Below are 25,593 nucleotides of genomic sequence, written 5' to 3' on the forward strand. Positions count from 1 at the left end.
TGTAGCCGAACACGGTATTATTTTTGACTAGAATCAGAAATCGCCTCCACAGGGCATTGTACATTAGTATCAGAAAAATAGAGTGGCGATGTGGTAGTACGTGGTGAACATGAGAGTAAGCCCCGTCCGCCTGCGTGCCTGAGGATCCAACGCGTCTTCGCATGAATTTCCAACAACGCCCGTCAAGGAACAAACTCCCCAACTCCAACCTATCCACACAAGCTTAATTGGCAGCCATACGGTTCCACCTTATCAGGTAAATTCTGCTATAAATTTATTCCCGCAACGACGGCATGCCAACCGCCTTTTCTCCCCGCCTTCAAGCTAAACCAACTTAAACATGGGGGTCGGGGACTATGTGCACTCCAAAGAGAATCGCCAGCACCAGCCTCGAGCAATTGATCCGCCGAACCAAACGAGGCAGGCTCTCGCTGAACAAGCTCGTGTTGAGGTTCCCCCAACAACTCTGGTTGCACCGGTACCTATCCCAGGCAACCGGCAAGCGCCAATAGATCGATATGGCACGCCGTTTCGAGATCCGGCAGCCGAACGGCCTGTTCTCAGAGATGCCTTTGACACTGATGTAGAGGGGATCGACGAGTCGACTATTGCCGCGACAAGCGTGATTGGTATGGATGAAGTCCATTACAGATTACCACCTGCTGCGCAGGTGAATGCAAATGCAACTGCAAACGGGCATATGAGCCCTCAATATGAACCACAACATCATTCACCACAGTTGCAACCACAGCAACAGCCGTTGCCATCTCCTACACGCCAGCTCCGCACGGGCCGTCGTGCTAATGAATCAAAGTGGTACGAAGGTCTAGGCGATAGAGCGTTAAAGTCAGCGGGGTTCGACTCGGACGACCTAGAAGCCGCGAGCCAACATACTTCTACAGCTGGTGATGACGAGCAATCTAACGAGACCGACGACCAGCGCTTTGTGTCTAGGTACCGCGCAGCAGAAGAGCCACTTAGCAGACGACTCCAGAACTTCTGGACCGCTAGTCGGCGGACGACCTATCAACCTGATACCGTAGAATATACAGAGCCAACAAAGACGCAATCTTTCATTCCAGTCGCTTCCACCACCAAACCTCTCCCTGCCAATAGCAGGAAAGTCACGCTCACACGAAGCATGACAACAACCCCTAGGACTAGATTCAGTCCGCCAAAACCGTCTCTCCTCGACCAGCTAGACTTGACCCCCACGCGGCGCAGTCCCGGTATTACAAGGACACACTCCAGAAAGGAGAGAGAGCGCGAAAGAGAGAAAGAGGCCAGCAGAACAGCCGACGACACCATCAGAGGCACAGACCAAGGCCTCGGCCTATTCACCGACACCAACCAGGCCCGCGCCGGCGCAGACGATAGCTTCCAGTCGCTAAACGCCTTCGACATGACAAACTTCGACGATCTTGAAAACGACTCCTCCATGAACGACCCCTTCTCGCGCCGCGCTTCAATAAGATGGGTTGGACCACCAGAAGCAGATACGCCACCAACCCACACCCCGACACACGTCAGCACAATGGCAAACCCCAAGCCGTCTCTAAAGAAACGCCATCTCGAACCCGACTACCCGCCCGAAATCCTCAGCACCAAATCCTTCACAGACCTTCAAGCCGAACCCTTCGACCGCACGCCCAACCCCAAAGCAGCGGCAGAAGCCCAGCCCCAACGACCTCCCGAAAAGGGCAAAGACGAGGACAAAATCTCCTTCCTCCTCCGGCTCTCCGAGCAAGAGCGCGGGGAGTACTTTAGCAAACTCTCCATGGACGAATGGGAGGGGTGCGGCGACCTACTGATTGAGGAGTTTAGCAAGTTGATGACGAAGATGAAGGACCTGCGGCATGCGCGGCGCAAGACGGCTGCTGTGTTTGAGGCTGAGGTCAAGAGACGGCATGATGTGGTTGAGGAGCAGTCGGGCGAGATCTCGAGCAAGTTTGAGGAGATGAGGGCTGGCGGCACGGAGGTTCTCCGTGGGCGTTCGCCTTGAGCCGTTGTTGCGGCCTGGGTTATCATCTTTTACTTGCGCGTATGACTGGGTGTTTCTGAGACTTTTATGGACGAGTATGATTACCCCGTCCGTTTCGAGATTTCTCGCAAGTCCGGAATGCAATTGAGCTTGTTCTTGAGATATAAGCGTTTTGTTCGATTGACAATTTACAGCTATACCTCTGCAGCACCTTTAGAGCATGGCCTGTTATTCATGTTTATCTGTGTTCTTGTTCTCGTGGCACCTACACAAGACTCATCTTACATGTTTCAAGTTCCCTAAAAAACTGCTGGTCTGGGTGATTTAAACATTGTAGGTTTAGTTAAGCTAACATTATCTAGAGTCGTAGCAGCCCTGAAGTAAAACAGAAATGCGATGATTATCATCTATTATATAAAATTCACCGTAAGAAAAGAAAAATCTCAAGACTTTTGTCTATTAAGACCTACCAATCATGCACATAAGAATACACGGCTCTCTCATAGGCTCAGAGCGCAATAAGCAACATCAACATTAGGAAGTAATAGGGGCAGTAAGAGCGAGCAATAAAATGCTAGACGCAACACCCCCTGTACAGCGCAACAACAGGAAGTTCATCATGAGGAGGAGAATGTCAGAGGAGAAAAGAAGGGAAAAGTATGCATTAGAAGCTACAATCCTCATTCTTCATTCCCCTCTACTGCAAACTCAATAGCTTTGTTGGGCTCCGAGGGAAATCCAACAAGACCAATAGTTGCCGTGACATTTATTAGGGGAAATATGGAAGAAGGAAACCGTCAACATGTCCGAGCGCATCCCCGAACAGGAATGCAAATACACCGTACCGTCATCTCATCAGATAAGAGGGAGAAGTCGTTCAATCCGCATCTATGAGCGGCCGTATCTGGTCTTTCCAAAGGAGAAAGGCACGTAGCGGTACTTGATCATGTGCTGGATTTGGCGGCGCACTGCATAGTCGCGTTAGCATTTTCACTGCCTCTTCCCCACAACAACCGATTTCAACAGGATCAAAGGAGAAAGGCGGTACTCACTCGTCAGAACAAACAGCAAAATCCAGTAAACCACAAGAACAGGCCAGAAGACCGGGATATCAAAGACAGTGAACCAGGTGCAGAGGAACCCGATAGCGAGCGCGCGGGTAGCCGAGTACCAGAACTTGAACTCGGGGAGTCGGCGGATGAAGGGGCGGAACTCGTCGTCCTGCTTTGTAGGGAGGCTGGGGGCGCCGGCATCGCCGTCTTCAAGGCCCTCGTCTTGGGTGAGAGAGGGGTCGAATTTAGGCTGCAGGAAGAGGAGGAAGAGGTTGAGGAGGTAGATTCCGACGGTGTATGCGACTGCGTTCCTGTATTAGTCATTGTCGACGGATATCGGTTCTAAAGATGAGGAGGTACATACCAATGTACCAGCCCTGAGCGAGGACGATGCGCAGGAAGAAAACAATGAGGAGAACAACTGTGCCTGTCCATCGGTAGGCTGTAAATGGTGTGGAGGCGTCGAGGTAGGTTTGGTATTGCTGGAAGCCATTAGCTGCTGTTTCACTACTCCATTCATTCTTCCCCCAAAGTTCCTCATTTGTCGTATAAAGAAAGAAATTGATACATACCCTAGCAAGTTTTGAGGTCTGCGCGGTGACTGCTGTGAATGGCGTCTGCTCGGGCTCAGGGACGTCCATTGCGGCGGTTCAATAGGGTGCGGAAAACGAGGAAATAAGAGTCAAAAATGTTAGGAGAAAAGGAGCGCACTCTCAGCACCAGCTATACGGCACGTTAGAAATCCTAGGGTAGTCGTGAATCGTGATGGAGGCTGCTAGGCAAAAGTTGTCCACTTCCCAACACCGGCGGACTGCGTACGCCCGTCCTAGCCACAGCCGAGTGCTGCGCCACCAAGTCGGATATTTGACTGCTTGGCGGCTTATGTGAGCGGCATATATCACGTGCCGCATACTGCATAACCTCGGAACTGCGTATGCGGCTTGCATCGGCTGCGGGGAATCCAAGGTAGCTCCGGAGTATCTACTTGACCTCATTCTTGGACAGCTCCAACCATTACCATTGATTCGATTTACTACTTTGTATACTTGACCTCTTATCACACGCCACCATGTTTGCCCGGCAATCTACTCGATTTCTCTCCCCAAGAACCACAACCATCTTCGCGCGCGTCCGCTTGTACTCATCCGCTTCTCCGAGCTATGAGCACATCCTCACCTCAACCCCAAAGCCGGGAGTTGGTCTGAGTACGTCAACAAAAGAAGCAGTTCTTGTATTCTACGTATCATCTCAGTACTAATTGCTCGTGCCATAGTCACTCTCAACCGTCCCAAAGCCCTCAACGCCCTTTCCAGCCCTCTCTTCAAAGAACTAAACGATGCGCTCTCCAAATACGACGAGAGCAAGGATATCGGCGCCATCGTCATCACAGGAAGTGAGAAAGCTTTTGCGGGTATGAACTATGTCAACCCTAGCCTGACCACATCCTATCAAGAAGCAATGCTAACGGATATTCTTCATTCGCAGCCGGCGCCGACATCAAAGAAATGGCCCCCCTAACCTTCGCCTCCGCCTACAGCAACAACTTCATAGCCCCCTGGTCTCACCTCGCTACCTCAATTCGCAAGCCCGTGATCGCCGCGGTCTCCGGCTACGCCCTCGGCGGCGGGTGCGAGCTCGCCCTGATGTGCGACATCATCTACTGCACAGCCAACGCCACTTTCGGACAGCCCGAGATCAAGCTGGGCGTTATCCCCGGTGCCGGTGGTTCGCAGCGCCTCACGGCTGCAGTCGGCAAGAGCAAAGCGATGGAGCTTATTCTCACGGGTAAGAACTTTAGTGGGAAGGAAGCGGGTGAGTGGGGGGTTGCGGCGAAGGTTGTAGATGGCGGCAAGGAGGAGTTGCTCGAGGAGGCGGTTAAAACTGCTGAGACCATTGCGGGATATAGTCGGGTTGCGACTGTTGCGGCGAAGGAGGTGGTCAATAAGAGTCAGGATTTGGGTGTTAGGGAGGGTGTTGAGTATGAGCGGAGGTTGTTCCATGGGCTGTTTGGCAGTCAGGATCAGAAAATTGGTAGGTCTCCTTTCCGCTCCTTGTATCTTGAGATTCGTACTGACGAGGAGTAGGAATGACTGCCTTCTCAGAGAAGAAGAAGCCTGAATGGTCTCACGAGTAAGCAGCTGCACTCTCAAATTAGTGTATACCATCAAATATATGAGAACCACATTGAACCTGTCCCGGTTGATATTATTATTATATTCAAAGGCATCATTATACAGTCGTTGCCTCGTGACGTAGTATGTACATTCATTAGTTGATATTATTAGTTCGGTAAAGCAGCAGCTGATCGTGAGGGAACGGCTCAGAATACGCTGGCGGCTTGTCTCTCTGGATCACCTGGGTGCTCCTTCTGGCTTTGGTAGTTCTCGACCACTCTGCCCTCAAAAGTTTCATCGAAAACATCGACCTGAGTGCTAGCGAACTTGCGGGCACTAACTTTGCGCTCAAAAAGAACGTCCAGCTCGGCGAATGTACGACCCGCGGGCTCGGGTACGCGGAAATATGTATAAATGATGCAGAGAAAGCAAATCCCTCCCCAGAAGAGACCAGCAAAGTTGCCCCAGTCCCAGGCTGTGGGGTTCACCATATACGGCGTCATGACACCGCAGACAATAGCAACTATGTTGTACAAGATACGACCGAGAACGACGGTCTTGATCTGTAGACGACGAGTCGAAATCTCCGCGACAAGGGAATAGGCCACAGTCCCAACGGTTAATTGGTAAAACAACGCCCAGATCAGCATCATCGACCCGGTTGCAAGGGATGATTGTGTCCGATGTTCCTCTGGAACAAGACCAAGGAATCCCATAACCAACAGCATCACGCAGAGACCACATAGGCCGTAAAGATAGAGTTTTCGGCGACCAATACCCCACGACATGAGAAACCATGCTCCGAAGACACCGGCCATGTTGATACCATATTGGCCCATTGCAAAAGAGTACGCCTGCTCGTCACCGAGTCCCGCTTGTTGAAGGAAATAGGTCGAGTAGTTGGAAAAAGAGTTGCCGCTGAGGTTCTGGATAGCCCATACCATGCAGACAATTTCCGTGCGCCGCAGATCCACACCCCTAAAGCAATCTAGATAGCTAGCGCCGGAGGTAATCTTCTGTTCCAGAGCGGTGGTGTGGACCATCATGGCAATTGTGTCGTCCGCATTGAACTCGGTATCCCGCTCGGGGCTCGTCAGACGCTGCAGGGACTTTTTGGCCTCCTGTGTTTTGCCCTTTCGAACTAGCCACCATGGCGATTCCGGTGCTAACCAGATCCCAATGAAGAGTGGAATCGGCCACATCCATTGAAGTCCGTACGGGATCCGATAAGCCCATTCGTCTTGTCGACCGATCATGGCCCGAATCACGCCGACACCGATGAGTTGTCCCACACCCCAACAGAAATTGACGTAGGTTGTAAGGTAATTCCGCAACGCAACCGGGCAGACTTCGGAGGCGTAGGTGACACATAGCGTTTGGAAGACTCCCCAGGGGATACCGGCGAGGATTTCGGCGGCCAATAGGGCTTGGACATTAGGAGCTGTGAAGAATATTGCTGTCCAGGCCGTAATTAGGATAAGACAGGCCATGACAGTGTACCGATATCCAAATTTTTCAGAAGCCCAACCATTGAGCAATAGGCCGATAATTTCGCCAACATAAGCACCGTTACTCAAACCGGATTGCCACTAGAAGATCGACCAATTATCAGCAACAAGATATGTAGTTCAAGCACGCCAAAACTTACCCGTGCAGGAACCTGATACTCTCCGTTCGCTCCCAACTCGCCGTACTTGCGATTGAACTGCTCAAAGGCGTAAAAGTTGTTGACCAGAGAGATATCATAACCTTCCATGACAATGGTGGTAGAGATGATAATACTCCATACAATGGCTTTAGGATAGAGTTTGAACCCCTGCAACAGGGTCATCTTCTGCTCCTTTTGAGCAGCTGCCTTTGCATTTGCAACGATCTTTGCCATCGGCATTGCCGGATCATGATGAGGACTTGAGGGCTCTTCTTCTTTGAACAGACTAGGAGTAATCACATCCTGAGTTTTGGAGGACTCCATTTTCAGGAAACCCTGGATTGCGGGAGCATCCGACACAGGACAGGGGGCAGTTTTGGCGTCAGGCAAGCTGTTTTAAGAGCCAGCGAGATGGATCGGTAGAGATTTATATCCGCGGCGGGGGCTCGGGGAGGGTCCACACTAACCCACTCTCGCAAAGATTTCTTCCGAAAGATGAGCGGCCGACTGTCCAGAACGAACTGAAAAGCACGCGACGCTAGCACGAAGAGAGCATAACGCACCAGAAGGTGACATTTTCCAGGGCTGGGGTTTGTGGGGAAGTTGGGAACAGACCACTGACCATGGAGTGTTGCGGCCAAGCCCTGAGTAGTGGTGTCAGGATTCACGGGCCAGGTCGTTGGGAGAGTACGGATCGTCATTGGGTGTGTTTTTGCACATGGTTTGGCTGTCAGAGCGAGCAGACTCGAGAGCGTGACCATAAATCCCTGCTTAAGCAGGAGGGAGAGAAAATAAGAAACGTTTTCCATTTCGGCAGGTGGTCAGCAGCGCCATGGCCGGATCGGGAACCCCAACAGCCCTGAGGTCCCGAGGTCCAGCTGGAGCCCTCCCGCGTCCAAGGAGCAGGATCTTGGCCTCTTTGAGGTCCCGTCCCGTCATTCTTGAATGCTTCCAATTTCTTTGAATAGATGTTTGAAAAAGAAGGGGCCGAAGCTAAACGAATGTCGACGTAGTAGTGCTGTGGTCTTGACATCCAAAAGCCAACAAACTTCTTATGTGAAAAGCTTACCTACCCGAGCCACGACGCTTGTGTGGCAATGGATGCTTGGGTTACAGTTAGGAGGAGACTTGCCAATGCCCTGCTTGCCATTGGTCTCCCCGGATTCTAGCTGCGCAGTTGGGGTTCAGCATCCTTTACCGACTGACCCCTTAGAGACTTCCTGTTAAACTTGACGAGCCCTTCTCCGCATGGGTATTTACTCTCATTGCGAATACCTCCTGAAGAGACAGTTCGTCGAAAAAGGCCAGACCACGCTCATGGAAGATGCTGTAGCTCGTGCGGCCCTAACAAGTTGAAAGACTGCTAAGTAAAGATCCTTTTGAGGCTTGAAAAGCCCATAGACAGAAGAGGGGAGTTTGGGTCTATCGCAACTAGTGAGCCGGCCATTCGACCATTGTTCGGTCCGGTGCTGACATGAATTCAATTTCCAAAGCAAGCATCTGCCACAGCCCACCGACGATACTCGAAGAGGATACCCGGCACCTGAAGCTGCAGGAGTCATATTCTTCAAGCCATCCCGGCAAAGAAATGTGCTATCGTGCATTGCGCTCGGCATGGTCTGAAACTCGGTAGCAGAGCCGTACTTTCAATTCAGGGCGCTTAAGAATTATTTTCAAACCTCATTGCCGGAACTAGTATCATCCGGTTCCTATGCAGGGGGAGAGAGTACGTTCTGGCGTCGTTATAAACATTGAGGTCGAAGTTCCGAAGAACGAATGACCCCGTATATTCATTGTTGTCTCACAACCTTCATGATTGAACGACATGCGATACCGGCGCAGGCTCGAGCCAACAACCAATATGGCAGACTGGCGATCATTGGCTTTTTACAATGATTCATCCCGCTGTGTTAAGCGCGTAGATCATAACGATCGAAAGGGCCTCGAAGGAAGACCGGCTCTAAGCATGCCTAGAGACAAAGATTGACTTTGAGAACTAGAGACTGATAAATTCACATTCCTTGCTTTGCTCGGCAAACCACCCATTGAAAGTGAGTGAGTGACAGACTGGCATGCGGAGCCGAAATCTGGAGATGCGGAGAACGTTGGCGGCGGTGGAGCTGTTAGTCAGTGGAACAGGCCAGACAGTCTGATTCAAAACTTGGAGAAGCACGGCTAGAATCAGGCGATGCGTGAGGAGAAAGCTGATTACCAACAAGGACGTTCTGGTTGGGGCCGGCGAGCGTATGGATTTGTTGTCCATATCGGGGATGATGCGAGGTCGGAACGGCTCCCGGTCTCGCATTCCTTGGAAGAAAAGAGAAAGGCGATGCGACTAGATCGACCTGTGCAAATGTGGGTGATTGAATTAAGCCGTCTGTCGTTGAGGGAATCAGGCTGATTATAAAGATCTCGTAACCAATTCCTCTCCAGTTCTGTCTGATATGCGATCGAGATAAGGAAGGTCGAAGCGGAAGCTTGCCGCGGAAAGCTCCGACTTCCGAGGGAAAGTTGGCTGGCCATGGGTTCCGCCGCGATCTGTCACGTTTGTTCCGCGATTGCTGGTGCGGGGGAAACTGAAGATCGCATGGTTTTGGGGGGTGATAATCGGCTGTTTAAACAGCAGAGAAGCCAGAAAGATGATCGGAATGGCCTTCCGTTTCGATGGTGGGGCACTTTTGTTGACCTTTTCAAGGCACTTGATTGGCCCAAGCTGTCTATATAGATTTTTTAGTGCGAAGCAGCAGTTTCAAATGGTTTATATTATTTGGCGTTGCTCTCCCCTCACGCCCTGAGGAGTCCGCTATAAAGTCCCCGCATCCCCTCCGGCCTCCCTCTGTTCTCAATCTTCCTCGACTTCAATTAGCGCTAGCATTGCTTCATTACCGTCAAAATGGGTAAGGACGACGAGCAAAGTAAGTCTCTTCCCGCACTTTTAGCTTCTGGATTGACTCTAACGGCTCTCAGAGACCTACCGTTACAATGAGACTCCTGTCTACACCACATCCAATGGGTGCCCTGTACGTCGAGCAGCCGGCAATATGGTAGAGACACACTAACAGCGACAGGTAATGGACCCCCAAGCGTCCCAGCGCGTGGGCCCCAACGGTCCTCTCCTCCTGCAAGACTTCAACCTCATCGACATCCTCGCTCACTTTGACCGTGAGCGTATCCCCGAGCGAGTGGTCCACGCCAAGGGTGCAGGCGCCTTTGGCGAGTTTGAGGTCACTGACGACATCAGCGACATCACCACCATCGACATGCTCAAGGGCGTCGGCAAGAAGACCAAGACCTTCGTCCGCTTCTCAACCGTCGGAGGCGAGAAGGGCTCCCCCGACAGCGCCCGCGACCCCCGAGGTTTCGCCTGCAAGTTCTACACCGAAGAGGGTAACTGGGACTGGGTCTTCAACAACACGCCCGTCTTCTTCCTCCGCGACCCCAGCAAATTCCCCATGTTCATCCACACGCAGAAGCGCAACCCGCAGACCAACCTCAAGGACGCCACCATGTTCTGGGACTACCTGTCCACCCACCAGGAGGCCGTCCACCAGATCATGCACCTCTTCTCCGACCGCGGCACACCCTACTCCTACCGCCACATGAACGGCTACTCCGGCCATACCTACAAATGGATCAAGCCCGACGGCACCTTCAACTACGTCCAGCTGCATCTCAAGACAGACCAGGGCAACAAGACCTTCACCGACGCCGAGGCCGCCCGCCTCTCAGCCGAAAACCCAGACTGGCACACGCAGGACCTCTTCAACGCCATCGCCCGCGGCGAGCACCCCTCCTGGACCTGCTACGTGCAGACCCTCTCCCCCGAACAAGCCGAGAAATTCCGCTGGAACATCTTCGACCTGACCAAGGTCTGGCCGCAGTCCGAAGTGCCCCTCCGCCGCTTCGGCCGCTTCACCCTCAACAAGAACCCGGAGAACTACTTCGCCGAGGTCGAGCAAGCCGCCTTCTCCCCCTCCCACCTCGTCCCCGGCGTCGAACCCTCCGCCGACCCCGTCCTGCAAGCCCGCCTCTTCTCCTACCCCGACACGCACCGCCACCGCCTCGGCACCCCCAACTACCAGTCCATCCCCGTCAACTGCCCGCTCCGCGCATTCACGCCCTTCCACCGCGACGGCGTCATGAGCGTGCACGGCAACCACGGCGCGAACCCGAATTACCCCTCCACCTTCCGGCAGCTGCAGTACAAGCCCGTTAAGGCGTCGCAGGAGCACGAGAAGTGGGCTGGTGCCGTTGTGACGGAGCAGCTGCCCGTTACGGACGAGGACTTCGTCCAGGCCAATGGGCTATGGCAGGTTCTTGGGCGCCAGCCCGGGCAGCAGGAGAACTTTGTTGGGAATGTTGCGGGACACCTTTGCAATGCTCACCCGAGAGTGCGCAACGCGACGTATGGCATGTTCCGTCGGGTGAATGCTGATCTGGGAGCAAGGATTGAGAAGGCTACTGAGGGTAAGGTTACTGAGGCCAGGGCTCGTTTGTAATTTAGTTCGTGCTTCATTAGATTGGAATATACTGTCATGTTAGACGATCACTTTAATTTCTACTCTACGAACATGAGAAAAAGGCCAGGTACGAGCGTTGTCATTGGGCATGGAGGACAATCATGAGCTTCTTGTTTGCTATACCATTGATCTAATGCTATGTATGATAAACAAAAACGGCACTGTCTAACCTGGAAACTCGAGAGTCGGTACTGATAATAGAGGTGTTGATGTACCGATCGTCGTTGTATTCAAAATAGCAAACCAAACAATGTAACCCTAACGCCCGTCGGAAGAACGCCAAGTCCGTGGGGGAAAAACCAAAGGCTACCTTAAATACGCCGGATGTGTAAAAAATTGCATGGTTCGTACATGGTCGTAAGAAGATGTCTGGAGGGGGGTAGGCTGACCTCAGAGATCGATCGGGAGGACTGGCGCTGGTGTGATGACGTGGCTCACCGCGGTCTGGTCGTGACAACCCCAGAAGAATCCGGGGGTTTCACAGGTGGAAGTTTGCGGCGCTGAGGTCGAGGTTGTTGGTGATGTGGGGTCCCGACAGCCAAACCATCCTGGATCCTTGCAGGTTGTGGTTGTGGTAGGTGCCTCAGTGGTGGTTGTCACCGTAGTACTTGTCGGATCCTTGCAACCGAACCAACCAGGAGTTTTGCAGGTAGATGTTGTTGTGGTGGTAGTTGTGGGCAAATCGGTAGTTGTACTATCATCCAGACAACCCCACCATCCAGGAGTCTTACAAGTAGTCGTCCTGGTTGACGTGGTTGTGGTTGTAGACGTTTGTGTTGAGCTCGTCGTTGTGACCTCGGAGCCGTTGCTTCGGAAAAACTTCCACAACTCACAGTCATAGCATTCTTCTTCTGGCGCGCAATGCGGCACATCATCATATACCTCGATGACGTCTGAGATCACGGCTCTTATGCGATGCGTACCAAGTGCAACGCGCCACCCCTTGTCTGCGACGGTATCGTACACGCACATTTGGCCAGTGTGGCAGGCGGACTCCATGGCATAACCACCCCATGTGCACACGGAACTTACACCGTTGCATGTTCCCATGTAAACAGGATCTGCCGTATGGCCAAAATGATACGCCCCTGTGAACTTCCTCGCTTGCGGCAGGGCTGGGTCATTTCCGGGAGGACTCGGTAGGCCGAGTCGAGCGGCGGGAAGTGCTTCCGGTACAGCTTCAAAGGTGACGACAGGTAATCCGAATGTCAATCCAAGTAAACTAGCCATAGCACCTCCCAAAGAGTGGCCCGTCAGCCAAACGTTTGCTTCCGGGTACAGCTCGGTGACGTTGGAATACAAGTCGAGTGAGGCACGGTAGTATCGATTCTCGTCATTCATAGCCTCAACGATGCAAGTCAAATTGGCATTGAACGCGGATTTTTGGCAGTCACAGACCTCTCGCCACAGATAGGACCCGCCCTGGCCACAACAGCAACTGAAGAAAAGATTGTCGTTCACCTTGTCGTTGGTAGTTGTCCCGGCTCCGTCGAACAGGGCGGGAGACGTTCCCTTGAGCGATATGACGATGGTGCTGTTTGTGTCATCTGCGTAGATATGGCCCCGCAACCCATCGTTCTGCCAACCAAAACTCCTAGAGTAGTTGAGTTTACCATTGACATCCTCCCAGTCCTCGGTCCCTGGTACTTCGATGTAGTCATTTGCCGTCATCTTCGCAAAGGTCAAGACTGTCTTTTTATCAGTAACATTAGGGCCGGCCACAGTGTCCATGGCCCATTGCGATGATTCAAGTGTGACTGCTGACCCGGTAGTTCTTGCGGCCGCTAAGTGTTCCTCGATGACCGAGAGACGCCGGTCTGCTAGTCGCTCGATGGTGATAGGCTGGGAGGATGCAACAAAGGGTATGTTGAGAGCTGCGGGCTCGAAATCTTCTATACCATCCTCCGATAAGGTCCGTAGTTGTGTATGTGGTTTAATGTCTAGTCTCCTGTGTAGTTCGGGATATTCATAAGCCCCTCGCTGAACGATGTGGCGAAGGGTCTGTGGCATGTCAGCACCTGCACCATCAGTACGACACAGCTGAGCATGAGGCTTACAAACTCATGCGTCCCAGAGAGCGTAGGAGGATCAGCTAAGGGGACTTGTGGGGGAATGAACGGGGATGAGTCCTGAGACCCATAGTATACGGGCTGCTGATAAGCGGAGACGCAAGACGGAAGGGCAAGAGACATGAGCAGGGTGGTGACGCCCATGTCCATCAAATGCCGTTTCCTCGTCCGCTTGTGACGGTCCATGGTAAGAGATGATGATATCGATGTAGACACTAAGAAAGGAGAAATAGAGCGAGCGCACGGCCGATAGACTCGATAGAGAGAGGCTCACCTGCGAGGCACTACTTATCGGTGACGCACTGCGGAGAAGGACGATCACGTGAGGACCACCGTAGCCCGCGTCACCGGACCTGGCCTGGGCTGGCCTTACAGAACCACACCCGTTTCGGCCATCCAGAGTCCAGAATGTGTCCCGAGATGTTGGAACCTGCTCAATAACTTGCTATATGCTTTTCTCTTGCTTTTTAATTCTGCCTGTAATACCGGGGGCTCCTGGGTATAATTTCCGACAGTTATCAAAGCTCCGAGCTTGCGGGGCCAGCTCGTGAGCAGCTGCTGCCATGTCTTCCGACACTGGCCCAAAGCCCCGTCTCCATACAACACGCTCGTTCCCTCGAATGGACAATGCAGAAATCAGTCCTTTTATTCGTTCAAGGGCGAAAACCGTACAATCGATTCCGGAATCGGTGCACTCAGACGCACTCCCTTTGAGTCTTACGGAGAACCAAAACAGTCAGGATGACGGCCCGGACGTGTTCGAGAAGTCTGGTGCTTCACCATCATCGGAACATGGTCCAAGCGAGGATACTTCGGTGCTCTCACGAGGCATACCGAACCAACCGGAGGAGCTCCCAATTGAGCTGATCAGTCTTACTGACCGGTACGGAGTCTGTTGAGTTTCAATATCGGACCACAGCCGCTAATTCTCCCCTGCATAGGTTCGTCAACTCGCTGAGTGCCCGAGTACACACGTCTCCGCCGACCATAGATAGAATATCTACGCTTTTCCAAGACTTTTACCTCCGAGCGGAATCTCATATAACCACCCATATCTCTGCGCTTGCTTCTCGAATAAATCGCGACCCCTCGCCCTATGCACCCGATAAGAAGGACACAACCACGCCCAGCCGCCAAATGTTGACGGCATCTGAAGTGACTGAGAAGCGGATGGCTCGAAAGCTTCTTGCGTCCAAGCAAGTCGATCTCGAAGAGGCCGTGGAGCGGAGAGCCTGTGAAAGCGTTTATGACAAGATCTGGAGGCATAAAAGCACACTCGATGAGATCAGGGATGAGAAGTTGCGGTCAAAGACGGCAGCCTTGCTCTTGGTTGGAATTAACCTAAAAGAGCTCGGTGTCGACATCGACATCTCTGCGGTCGACGAGAAAAGTCAAAAGGACGCAGAGGATTGCTTTTCGGCTGCCCGTGACTTCCTCATGAAGATGAACGAGGAGAAATATCCATTAGGAAAATTGCGATATCTTGCGGCAGCGCACAAGGCAATTGTTGATGCCCTAACTAAGTTGCTGCCTTCGTCGTCGTCCGCTGACGAGATTCTGCCAGCCCTCATTTACACGCTGGTCACTTGTCCACCCGAGGGCATGAATGTCATAAGCAACCTTTTGTTCATTCAACGATTCAGAACGAGTAATAAGGTCGATGGTGAAACTGCATATTGCCTTACCAATCTCGAGGCTGCAGTGAGCTTCCTTGAAAACGTGGACCTTTCCGAACTTCGCGCGGAGGAAGGACAAGAAGGAGAAGTAAAAGCTTCCAAGGGTGATTCGGCATCAGTTGCCGAGCGCATCCCCCCTCCCCAGCCTACTCCCGAACAGACCACATCTTCTATATCATCTGTAACTGCCTCTGCTGAGCCTACGAAGCCAATTGGAACTCAGCCGTCTGAGACATTAGCAGCTGCGACACCGGCTCAGCAAGGCCGATTGAATACATTCTTGCAACCTCCTGCAAAGGTTCTCGGGGCCGCTAATGACGCTGTCCGCAACACTGCTGATCAAGGGCTGAAGAACATTAGCGCAACGCTAGATAGCAGCTTCAACTTTTTGTTTGGTCGTCTAAAAGAGCTACAGTCCAATCAACCACGAGGCAAGGATGGAGCAGCGGGTCCTGTACTGCCAAAAACTCTCGCGGAAGCTAGACGTCTGGTTACTTCCCCGCCGTCCGGTGGCAGTGCTCACTTGGATAAAGAAGACCCTCCAAAAGAGCCTGCGGCCGCCGAGCCATCCCGATTAAGACGTATTGGCTCCAAGGCAGAGGATACTTTCACCGGGCTAGTTGCGGGACAGCGAACTCCGCGTGATAGAAGCACGGACAGTGTACGGACGTATGGCAGCTCTAGGGCATCAATAGCCACGAACGCATCTAGAGACGAGGGCCGAACCTCTACCACAAGCTCCGCCTTACCAACTCCGACGCTAGAGACGGTTCGAAGTTTCGGAAGCACCATCAATCCCCTAAACCATATTCCGGGGATGATCAGGGGCTTTGGCCGTGCTACACCCGAGTCTCCCGCATTACCTTCTCTTCCAAATCGAACTAAATCACCGGCGGGCGACAAAACGAAGGCTGATCCGCCCATCCAACGTTTCCTTCAGGCTCAAAATGCAAACGAGCTTACTATTGGCGATGTAAGCGTCTTGCTTGAGGACTACAAACGTATATCTGCACTTCTTGTGAAGCAAGGCGCTTTGCCAAGATAATCATTATACTCCCGTCTATCAAAGACGCAAAGCTCAATTTGGGTGTTTCTTTTTGGCGGCATCTCTTTTTCGTCCATGGGTCGGTATCTGAGTACTGCTGGATTCGGTGCTCAGTGTGACTGTCGCAATCTAGGAGTTGTTCTTCTTTGGCATAAATTGGAGTTTAAAGTTATTCTATCATGCGGGATTACATATCGACGTTTTACTAGATAATTAGGTAGCGCAATTGACCATACCTGGATGATCTTGGATGTCTACACTCTCAGGCCTGCATGCATAAGCAAAGCCCACATGACATGATAGCCGCTTTGTACGGCCATGGTACCTAGCCTCGATAACAGGGCAGAGGGTGTGCAGTGTGCGTGTCATGTGTATATATATGGTCTAATGATATTCATTTATAACTATAATTCTAAAAGACATCTCACATAAACCAGGCGCAACATGGAGCCTCTCAATAATCAAGTTCCCCCCGGTGCACCAGGCAAAATGTGCAAGAGGGTATATTGCTTAAATAAAACGGGTTTAGCGTTGAAGAAAAGAATCAGGGTGTAGTTAGGTAAGTTTTTAAAAACATGAAGGTGCGTAACGGATTCGGATTCGGATTCGCCTGCGAAACCCATCGACTGGTACCACCTAGATCTCCAGGTACTCAACGCTATTCGAGCGCTTATCGTTCGCGGGGCGTTCGAGTTCCCTTGTCTTGGTGCAGATCCAGGTTGAGGCGTACATGTTCACACTGTAAAAACCACTAATTAGATGCCTCTGCCTCATTGATGCTAACAGACGGAGTAGGATTGAGACATACCGGTCAATGCAAGTACCCGAGAAACGGGCTCCAACACGTCTCGCCGAGAAGCCGTTCTCCTCGAAGTTCTTGATATACCACGGCTCGATGCTGGCGGAGCGGAGGAGGATGCGGCCGTCCATTTTGAGGGCGTGGTTGAATTTCTGCGCTTGCGCGGTGGCGTCGGTGCCTTCGGGGTCAAACCAGTCCATTGAGTCCATGATCTGCAAGGTTAGGGTTAGTATGGATCTAGAAGTAAAGGTGGTTCAACAGTAAAAGAATGACGTACTACGGCGATTGTGAGGCTTCGAGGCGTGATACGTCCGATGACTTCATTAATTTCGTCGGTGTGGATGCGTAGGCCGTCAAAGGCACCGGGAGATGATAATTTGACGTGGGCTTGGGGTGTAAGGTATGCAGGGGCGCATCTGTCAAGCCGTTAGTTGAATGTAAATAATGAGGAACGATGGATGATCACCTTCTTGAGAATTGGCCCTTCAAGCAGAGGTAGTAGAAGTAGTTGTCGTTGCCGATCATGGTTTCATTGACGACAGGGTCCAGCGTGTCAACCACGTATTCCCAGATTGACTTGCCACTGATGTCTTTAGTATTCTTCATCTCTTTTGTGAGACCATTGCGTTTGAAGTAATCCTCAACGATCATGTTTCGCTGGTTGCGAGGAACGCCGGCGGCCTTCCATGCGAACCACTCAGTGCTGACCACCGCCCAGTGGAGAGGCTTGCTCATTAGGACGGCCCGGATCCGTGGCCAGATCTTACGCTGCTCGGCTAGGGTCTGTGCCTCGCAGAGCTTCTTCACTTGACCTGCCAGACCGAAGACCTTGAAGATGTAGCGGATCATCTTTATGGCGTGGCGAGAACCGCCGGTCTCATAGAGACCTCGGCCAGATTTTGAGGTGAAGACGTGGCTGTGTTCAAGCCAGTACTGGAACGCCTGGCTGGAAAGGTGAGGACTCAAGCGGGAAATTAAAAGGTCTCGGAACTCAGAGTGCTTCCCTTCACCAAAGATTTTCCAGACATCTCGGTGGCCGAGAGCGATAAAGCTGGCAACCTTCAGCTCAATGAGGTGGTTCTGGTTAGGATTCAAGTCAACGGCGTGCACGCGGCGCGGGCTCTTCTGCAGATAGTCAAGGATGTTGTCACCAGCACTTGTAATAGCCAGAATAACGTCGTCACGCTTGATATTGAGTAGTCGGTGGTCAACCCGGGGGTCTTCCCAGTTAAAGGCATAGATATACTCATTCTGGAACTGGGTGTGCTTCGGAAGGAGGTCGTTGTAGAAGATGCGGTAATGGTGGTTTTGGTAGAAGGCCGCGGGAAGGGGAAGGTTGGCGCTCAGGTTGACAACAGCCGACTCGTATGCTTTGGAGTGAATCTCCTGTGTGCTCTTGATAATGGCCTTGTCCATCTCCTTACGATGGTTGGCAGGAGACAAATATGGTGATTCGGTGAAAGACGCGTCCAGCTTCTCAATAGCCTCCCGACTGGCCTGGTTCGGGGAGATATCTTTTTGGCGCCCGATGAAGATGTAGTAAGGGATGCCTCCTAGGAGGTAGTTTCGCTCACTAGCAGAAATGACTGTTCCAAAGCGATATTCCAAGTAGTCTCGCCGAGCGGCATCGAGATTCACACGGTCTGCCTCGAACCACGCGCGCCAGAATGCACGCCCTAGCCAATTGACATGTCGGTTAAAAGCACCGCCGATATAGTTTCTGGATGAGACGTCGACAATGCTTTGGACTTTCCAGGTATTAGACCCTTTACTCATGGTTGTGGTTATCTTGGAACTTACCATAGAAATCGCAAACACCTAACAGACCGGAGGGCTTAACCAAATGACCTATTGAGTCCACCACACTGTAATAATCTGTTGCTGTCAGTGGCTATCATGATCAACATGAAACCTCCTTACCTGGGATCATTGACAAGCTGTAACTCATTGTCACCACATCGGCACCAGCTCCGACAGTCTTGATGGGATCGATATTGTCCTCCGGCAATCGGAAGGAGCGAGCATCCTGACAGACAACGGTAACATTCTTCCACCCTAATCTTTCAAAGCGCTTGCGTGCAACCTCGAGTAGAGAAGGTGAGAGATCGACAAGGTAGACGTGGGAGAAGAATTCGGGAACGGACACGAACGCAGCCATAGCTTCGATATTGTATCTAGGGTTCTGTCAATAATGATTTATTCGTGCACGTAGCTCGATCCTTACCCAGTGCCGCCACCAATCTAGACCATCAGTTAGTTCAATCCGCGTAAGCTCAACGTGAGTATCTTACATCAACCCAGACAGCCTTGCCCTTTTGAAGCTCCCTGTTCTCGACCTTGTATTTGAGCTGAGCAGCAACGAGACCGAGCATATCCTCCCGACCACGAAGAAGGCGCTTTCGGGTAGCATCGTACACAGTAGCCTGTGAGACTGTCAATTGACATGCCAAGAGGTAGCGCAATAGACTAGCTCGTACTTGAGTGGAATAGAAGCTCTCCAGCGCATCTTGTTGACCGCTTCCGCCCTTGTCATGGGGCTTCAGAAAGCTGGCGTAAATGAACTTGAGGTAGGTAAAGATTCCGTTGTTGTAGTCGACCTTGCTGCGCTTCTGCGAGGCCGCGAAGAGGACAATTGCAACAAGCGCGCAAACAAAGAAGGCAGTGCCCGCAATGGACACATAGAGACGGTCAAGACCGCTCTGGAGGAAACCAGCAGGGCCACTGGCGAGAGAAGTCATGGCACAAGAGGACAAGCACGACCAGAAGGACAGAAGTAATTAGACTGCCCCAGCTCAGGAATTGAGTCGGGAGGGGCGCTTCTTGAATGAAATACCCCTCCAACGCCGGCCGGGCATCGGGGAGGGGAACTGAGCTTGCCTCTTTTGGCCCACTGGGACTGCTCTGCCGACAACGCTGGGTCACACATTGGGGACATGAGGAAGTGTAAAGCACATGATGCCCTATCAGGAGCACACATGGGCCTGGGGCGAGGTAAAGACATCGACTGGAAACGAGAATGGATCCATAGCAGCGGAAGTAAATAGGCGGGCGATCCTAGATCCATCCTCTTGCCATTGGCCCCGTAGCAGAACCGGGGGTGGGGGATATTCAGTGATAGAGCCAGTCCGATGCAGCGTGCACGAGGCAAGTGGTTTTGGGTCTGTGGCGCAATTGGAGGCAATCTGCAGCGGTCCCGAGGACCTGCAGACTAGTGCACGGGCTTGAGGACCACAGAATAGCTGGCAAGTAGGAGAGCACCGTGGAGACATGTGTGACAATCGGGTGTGAAGAGAAGGAGGAAGAAGATCAACGGTCGGAAGACGTTCGGGGCAGCGCTGCATCGCCAGTAGATGCGGGTCAGCCAATCAGAGCTCCGCATTTCACCACACTTTGGCTTCTTCATTCTGTAGGGCCAACGCCCAGGATTTGCCATCACGACGAATTTAAAGGATTCTAGTGGAGCAATGATACAATAAGGTCGACGTATCATTGACTCTTGATAAAGAGTGCTAGACTATAGAGGGATTAACCAGATTATTAGACGTACGGAAGTATATATATAGTAGAAGTACTTGTAAATTTGTCAACAATACTGGATTATAATCACTGATTATCAGATTATGAAGCCCTGCAGTGCCTACACGAAGTATTGTTTCCATTGCTGCTTAGGTTCATAGACAACCTCTCTTGCAATGTATAACAAACGATTAATCAGCAGTCAGGATTGGCGCTTAGGCGCCTAACTACTAACACATCCCTGAGTCACATCTCTCTTCCTTTGTTCACCCTTCCATACAGCCTGCAGAAAGCTTTGCCAGTCTGTCAGTTATGGATCCCTTTGACTGCTTTCCTGCTGAGATAATTCATAAGATCATTTCCCACACGGCTGATTTTGTAGGCATTGAAAGTCTTCTAACAGCCTCACCATGGGTCGATTCCATTTTCCAGGCACGGCCTCAAATCATCATGGTCGACTTGATAGCAGCAAATCCAATTACCTCAATGCCGGAGATCAAGCAGCTGCTCCGAAATGTTGCTATCATATACAGTCCCTCGACTAATTGCTCGAACCATGAGCAGTATCGACAAATATGCTACGTGCCTGGCTCTGACCGCGAGCTTCCAGACCAAATGACGGCAGCTGAATCATTGCAGATCCTTCATCTTGCAGCCAGAATACAGCGTCTAGCATGCATGTGCCTTCACAGCATGCAACAGAAGTTTGTTACTGCAGTAGAAGACTCTCAAGGGCCTCTTGTAGCTGCAAAGGCAGCTGAACCCACTTCTTGGATGGAAGAGTTCCGCGTATATTGGGTACTCTGGCATTTACAGCATTATTCCGCTTTTGTGGAAGTCTCGAAGGCCCGTTGGGCATGGCCAAAGGATTACATAGAGGACGCGAAAGAAAACTTTACCACCTTGAATCGTGTCCCTCGTATCCTGACAGAACAGGTATGGACGGTATCGGCTATACTGGCGGACATGGGTCTACGCCCACTGTACGGACACCCTAGAAGCCTTCCACCGTCATTCCGAGAAGTTAAAGAGGAGCAAGAGGAAGAGTCCTCGAAAGCTGGGTGGACATTTAATCAATACTTCGGTGCGGCACGACTACCACTCTTCGCGTCATTGGCTCTTCCACCGAATCATCATAGCTATCCAGTCTGGAGCCCACCACCGATTCCCAGTGATAACTCACGGATCGAACGAAACTGGCAGCGTGCTCCGCGGCACCGCATGAAGGAGACATTTGCATCAGCGATGATTCGCCCCATTGCTGGGCGGACCCATCAATATCCTGGATTCGCACAGGCTTCCCAGGACTTACGTCAGATACGCCCCTTCAGGCGTCTCGGGGTGACAATATGGGACAAATGGCGCATGTATTCTGTGGGGCTGTTGCAGGATACGGGCCAGACGAAGAGATACATTCAAACTCCGGACGGGGAAATCATTGAGCAAGGCGTCGGCCAGGTGTCGCTGTACTTAATATGCTCAAGGTGGCTGGCTCTGGTTGGCAAGAGACCGCCATATTCGTGGTCCGCATTCGATACTGAAAAAAGAAGTGAGCTGGTTTGGTAAGTAAGTGGTGCTGCTCCCTGTACCTGCGCCATCATCTCTACAAAACTGCCGAGCAAGTACTCGAGGCTGTCTAGTCTACTGCTCCTTTGACGGTCCTTTCCTACAGACTTTCTATCATGAACTGTCCCAAAACCTGCTAAGAGCAGACTTTCTACCATGAAGAATGTTGGAAACGGCCTGTTATGCTTTTTGATGGAATGTCTTTGTCGCCCAAAAATTTTGTGAGCTCACTCTAGATGGAGTTGCTCTGCCAGATCAACAAGGAAAGCTCCCGAGGAGCGCAACTACTAAGCTTTGTAACAGCATTTCATGTTGATCATGATTCGTTTGCCTCCCTATGTACACACCGCAACTGTTCGACACCCAAGAACTAATACTCCAATCATTCCGGAATCCGCATCACAGCCCTTCCTTCAATCTCAGACCTCCCGAGCCGTTGAATCACATCATCGATCTGGTCGAACTCAAAACACTCAATGTGAGCCTTCACCTCCCCAGCTACAGCCATCTCCATCAACTCCTCCATCTCCCTTGCCGTACCAGCTGAGTTACCCACAATCGTCAGACCTGTCCAGTGTTAGGCTCTGATTCATGTACCACCAAACCCAGAGCAAAATGAACAGTGAATGACGCACCCTTAACAATCATATCAAACGGCGTCGCCGGCAATCGAAATGGCACATTTGGTATCCCCACGCAGACAAGGACACCCAATCGCCGAAGTAACCGCATACTCTGCTCGTAGGCAGCCTCGCCATTTGCTGTGCAAATCACGGCGTGAGCTCCCAGGCCAGAAGTTAGCTGTTTTACGGCGCTTTCGACGTCGTCGGTCTTGTAGTCGAGGAAGGCTGTTGCTCCGAGGGAGAGGCAGAGCTGTTTCTTCTTTTCGCCGCTGTTAAGTCAAGGTTAGCAATAAGCATCATAATGAGCATTGCATGCATATGGCTTGATGGTGCTTACCCGTCAATGGCTATGACATTTAGACCTTTCTTGACGGCGATCTGGACGCCCCTGGCAAACTATATCAGTGGTTGGTTACGATACATGGAGCGTGGTCTCAGCAAAGTGGGAGACAGAAAAAAACACACATGTGTCCCAAGCCGCCTCCGGCACCAGGAAGAACGATCCAATCTCCCGGGCGAGTCTTCGTTTTGATGATGGACGAGTACATGGCAATTCCGGCTACATCGCTTCTCGATTAGGGCTTCTAGCACGCTGGGATATAGACGACGTACCGCATAGTAGCGGTGCAGCCTCATCAGGGGAGAGCTGCGATGGAATCTTCGTTACGTGCACAGCAGGGCTGACAATGTACTCTGTGACAGATCAGCATCTACCATGACCTAGCCACTTCCACGAAGTCAGGCACGGAAATCGGGACTGCATACGTTGAAAAGTCCCCGGTACATTCTGCCCAGAATTAGCTTGAGTCTATACGTTGCATCAACGTCTAACATACCGCACCGGCGTTCTTCTGATTAGGGCATGCCGTATTATTCCTCTCGCAGATCTCGCACTCCAGGCATGAGCTGTATAGCCACCTATAGATCAAGCCCAGCCCGTTATCACCAGTCAATGAACGTTCATAAACCAGAAACATACCTAATCCCAACCCTCGTCCCCAGCCAAGTCCCTTCATCCACACCCTCACCAACTAAAGAAGTTTAATCAGCCCTGAATTTCGCCGTAACATATCTAGACATAGGGTACCTACCCTTAACAACCCTGCCCACCCCCTCATGCCCCGCAACATCCGTCAACATCGGTGTCTCCCCACGCACACTATGGACATCTGAGTGGCAGACACCCGAGAACTCAAGCTTGACGAGCAGTTCGCCTGGTGCGGGGACTGGAATCGGGCGGTCATGTCTGATCTCGAGGCGGCTGGTGAGCGTTGCGCCGGTGGAGGGAAGAACAGCCGCGGTTTGAGTTTGAGGCGTTGCCATTGTGTCTGGAACCGCGTAGGGTCTTGGATAATTTGATGGCCCTGGATTTTGGGGGTTTCGTAGTGTTGGTGCGGGGTAACAAGATATATGGAAGTTAAGTGCGGGGAGGTGTACCACTTCTAAGGCCTGACGAGGGAGGGGGATGGAGACGGAAACTGAGGATTATTTATGGAGTCGGACGACGACACTATTGTATACCAGTAAGATTGCGATGGCGCGCAAATGGGACGTTACTATCTCATGATACCCTTGCTGATAGGGTCCGATAGGGTCTCCATGATAACAGCTCTGGTAGACAATTAGCATTAGTAACTCCTTTGTCTCCAACTCTGTTCCAAAGCTTGCTTGTAGGATAATGCAGTTCAGGGCAATTATACACCTGGGTGTTCATTCACGCTTTCTAAGGCTCCATAACCAGTTCCAATCATAACATATCAAGCCAGGCTCCATGCCATGCCAAACATAAGAAAAGCCAAAGCCAAGTCCAACCAACCGACACTCGAATCAATTAGGATATTATGCTGATCTCAAAACTGCCAAGTCAAAAAGGTATACTGTATAACGACATATACTCCGGAGCTTCAAATGCCGAGGAGGGGAATATTAAAAGGACTCTATCGCACGACAAAAGACGCCAGCGCTCATGCGTTTTCAGATTGAAGAGTTTGCTACGGAAATGTCAATAGGCGGCGGGTTAACGAGGAGGGAGGATCAACGTACCACCAACCAGTCCATACCCTCGTTCAGACCCTTACCATCAATTGCCGAGCAAGCCACGATGCTCCAGTTCCTATCCCGCAATTCACCGAGCTTAAGAGCTTCTGAGATCTCTCCAGCGCCCTTCGCACCGGGCTGATCCTGTTTGTTGGCGAATACTAGGAGGGCTGCCTCGCGCAGTTCTTCTTCGTTTAGCATAGCGGAAAGCTCGTCTGCTGCCGTGCTGAGTCGTTCAACGTCTGTGGAATCAATTACGAAAACAACAGCAGCCGTGTTGGCGTAGTAACACCGCCAGTAAGGACGGATAGATGTTTGGCCTCCAAGATCCTAGACACAAATTGTAATGAGCGGACACGTTCGTGGTTTAGCGCGCAGTGCGGTACATACCCAGACGTTGAAGTTGAGATTTCGGTACGTCACCGATTCCACGTTGAATCCGATGGTAGGTATCGTAGTCACGACCTCGCCGATCTACAAAGTCCGAGAATTAGAGAAGATCCTGTAGCTATATGCAGTAGCTATGGTTTAGCGAAGACATACCTTCAATCTGTAGAGAAGGGTGGTCTTTCCAGCATTGTCCTGTGCGATCGGTCTCAGTTCCGTATTTCCAAATATGCTGTTGGTGACCAAGGCCGTTGACGTACAAGTCCGAGAATAAGAATCCGAATCTCCTTCTTTGACCAGAACAAGGACCAAAGCCGCGATAGTGACCCTCCCATGGTTGTGTTTGTTGGTGGTGGTTGCGGCGAGATGCGGTGACAGCTTTCAACGGAGACCGATATAGTATAAGCCGGCTTCGTCGTTTCGGTGGGGAATCGCAGCAAGCGGGGAAATATGATGTATTGGATAGAAGATGCCTGCGCCCAACAGTTGACTTAAGAGAGAGAGAGAACGTGCTTTGTGTCAGCGGAGGATGATCGATGAAAGTGACCCAAACCCCAGAA

General features: G+C 51.6%; 11 protein-coding genes across 11 annotated transcripts; 5 read left to right on the top strand and 6 right to left on the bottom strand.

The window, feature by feature from the left end:
* Nucleotides 1-340: 340 nt before the first annotated feature.
* Nucleotides 341-2,002, top strand: DSM5745_02547 (uncharacterized protein; the record flags this gene model as incomplete). Its single annotated transcript, XM_026744563.1, has 1 exon — nucleotides 341-2,002. One exon carries the CDS (start codon nucleotides 341-343, stop codon nucleotides 2,000-2,002), a length of 1,662 nt encoding a protein of 553 aa, XP_026607726.1.
* Nucleotides 2,003-2,869: 867 nt separating this feature from the next.
* On the bottom strand, nucleotides 2,870-3,674 carry DSM5745_02548 (Rer1 family protein; the record flags this gene model as incomplete). Its single annotated transcript, XM_026744564.1, has 4 exons — nucleotides 2,870-2,949; nucleotides 3,034-3,336; nucleotides 3,398-3,515; nucleotides 3,606-3,674. 4 exons carry the CDS (start codon nucleotides 3,672-3,674, stop codon nucleotides 2,870-2,872), a joined length of 570 nt encoding a protein of 189 aa, XP_026607727.1.
* Nucleotides 3,675-4,102: 428 nt separating this feature from the next.
* Nucleotides 4,103-5,167, top strand: echA (enoyl-CoA hydratase echA; the record flags this gene model as incomplete). Its single annotated transcript, XM_026744565.1, has 4 exons — nucleotides 4,103-4,238; nucleotides 4,307-4,444; nucleotides 4,519-5,064; nucleotides 5,118-5,167. 4 exons carry the CDS (start codon nucleotides 4,103-4,105, stop codon nucleotides 5,165-5,167), a joined length of 870 nt encoding a protein of 289 aa, XP_026607728.1.
* Nucleotides 5,168-5,353: 186 nt separating this feature from the next.
* DSM5745_02550 (putative MFS alpha-glucoside transporter) lies at nucleotides 5,354-7,119 on the bottom strand (the record flags this gene model as incomplete). Its single annotated transcript, XM_026744566.1, has 2 exons — nucleotides 5,354-6,736; nucleotides 6,796-7,119. 2 exons carry the CDS (start codon nucleotides 7,117-7,119, stop codon nucleotides 5,354-5,356), a joined length of 1,707 nt encoding a protein of 568 aa, XP_026607729.1.
* Nucleotides 7,120-9,688: 2,569 nt separating this feature from the next.
* Nucleotides 9,689-11,294, top strand: fgaCat (catalase easC; the record flags this gene model as incomplete). The annotated part of the gene is made up of 3 exons (XM_026744567.1): nucleotides 9,689-9,710; nucleotides 9,763-9,815; nucleotides 9,864-11,294. 3 exons carry the CDS (start codon nucleotides 9,689-9,691, stop codon nucleotides 11,292-11,294), a joined length of 1,506 nt encoding a protein of 501 aa, XP_026607730.1.
* A 411-nt stretch (nucleotides 11,295-11,705) lies between these two features.
* Nucleotides 11,706-13,570, bottom strand: atg15 (triglyceride lipase ATG15; the record flags this gene model as incomplete). The annotated part of the gene is made up of 2 exons (XM_026744568.1): nucleotides 11,706-13,316; nucleotides 13,373-13,570. The coding sequence occupies 2 exons, from the start codon at nucleotides 13,568-13,570 to the stop codon at nucleotides 11,706-11,708; spliced, it is 1,809 nt and encodes a 602-aa protein (XP_026607731.1).
* Nucleotides 13,571-13,947: 377 nt separating this feature from the next.
* Nucleotides 13,948-16,105, top strand: DSM5745_02553 (uncharacterized protein; the record flags this gene model as incomplete). Its single annotated transcript, XM_026744569.1, has 2 exons — nucleotides 13,948-14,267; nucleotides 14,326-16,105. 2 exons carry the CDS (start codon nucleotides 13,948-13,950, stop codon nucleotides 16,103-16,105), a joined length of 2,100 nt encoding a protein of 699 aa, XP_026607732.1.
* Nucleotides 16,106-16,741: 636 nt separating this feature from the next.
* On the bottom strand, nucleotides 16,742-19,642 carry DSM5745_02554 (class I SAM-dependent methyltransferase; the record flags this gene model as incomplete). The annotated part of the gene is made up of 9 exons (XM_026744570.1): nucleotides 16,742-16,844; nucleotides 16,914-17,116; nucleotides 17,182-17,320; nucleotides 17,371-18,652; nucleotides 18,705-18,779; nucleotides 18,825-19,078; nucleotides 19,129-19,145; nucleotides 19,196-19,327; nucleotides 19,382-19,642. 9 exons carry the CDS (start codon nucleotides 19,640-19,642, stop codon nucleotides 16,742-16,744), a joined length of 2,466 nt encoding a protein of 821 aa, XP_026607733.1.
* Nucleotides 19,643-20,870: 1,228 nt separating this feature from the next.
* DSM5745_02555 (uncharacterized protein) lies at nucleotides 20,871-21,862 on the top strand (the record flags this gene model as incomplete). The annotated part of the gene is made up of 2 exons (XM_026744571.1): nucleotides 20,871-21,732; nucleotides 21,810-21,862. 2 exons carry the CDS (start codon nucleotides 20,871-20,873, stop codon nucleotides 21,860-21,862), a joined length of 915 nt encoding a protein of 304 aa, XP_026607734.1.
* A 506-nt stretch (nucleotides 21,863-22,368) lies between these two features.
* Nucleotides 22,369-23,932, bottom strand: DSM5745_02556 (zinc-dependent alcohol dehydrogenase; the record flags this gene model as incomplete). Its single annotated transcript, XM_026744572.1, has 9 exons — nucleotides 22,369-22,553; nucleotides 22,622-22,878; nucleotides 22,947-22,997; nucleotides 23,075-23,168; nucleotides 23,222-23,302; nucleotides 23,375-23,396; nucleotides 23,446-23,527; nucleotides 23,589-23,640; nucleotides 23,701-23,932. The coding sequence occupies 9 exons, from the start codon at nucleotides 23,930-23,932 to the stop codon at nucleotides 22,369-22,371; spliced, it is 1,056 nt and encodes a 351-aa protein (XP_026607735.1).
* A 711-nt stretch (nucleotides 23,933-24,643) lies between these two features.
* Nucleotides 24,644-25,368, bottom strand: DSM5745_02557 (ADP-ribosylation factor family protein; the record flags this gene model as incomplete). The annotated part of the gene is made up of 4 exons (XM_026744573.1): nucleotides 24,644-24,976; nucleotides 25,037-25,120; nucleotides 25,190-25,228; nucleotides 25,294-25,368. The coding sequence occupies 4 exons, from the start codon at nucleotides 25,366-25,368 to the stop codon at nucleotides 24,644-24,646; spliced, it is 531 nt and encodes a 176-aa protein (XP_026607736.1).
* Between the last annotated feature and the right edge of the window lie 225 nt (nucleotides 25,369-25,593).

The sequence above is a fragment of the Aspergillus mulundensis genome, assembly GCF_003369625.1.
Source record: "Aspergillus mulundensis strain DSM 5745 chromosome Unknown scaffold_1, whole genome shotgun sequence".
Classification (NCBI taxonomy): domain Eukaryota; kingdom Fungi; phylum Ascomycota; class Eurotiomycetes; order Eurotiales; family Aspergillaceae; genus Aspergillus; species Aspergillus mulundensis.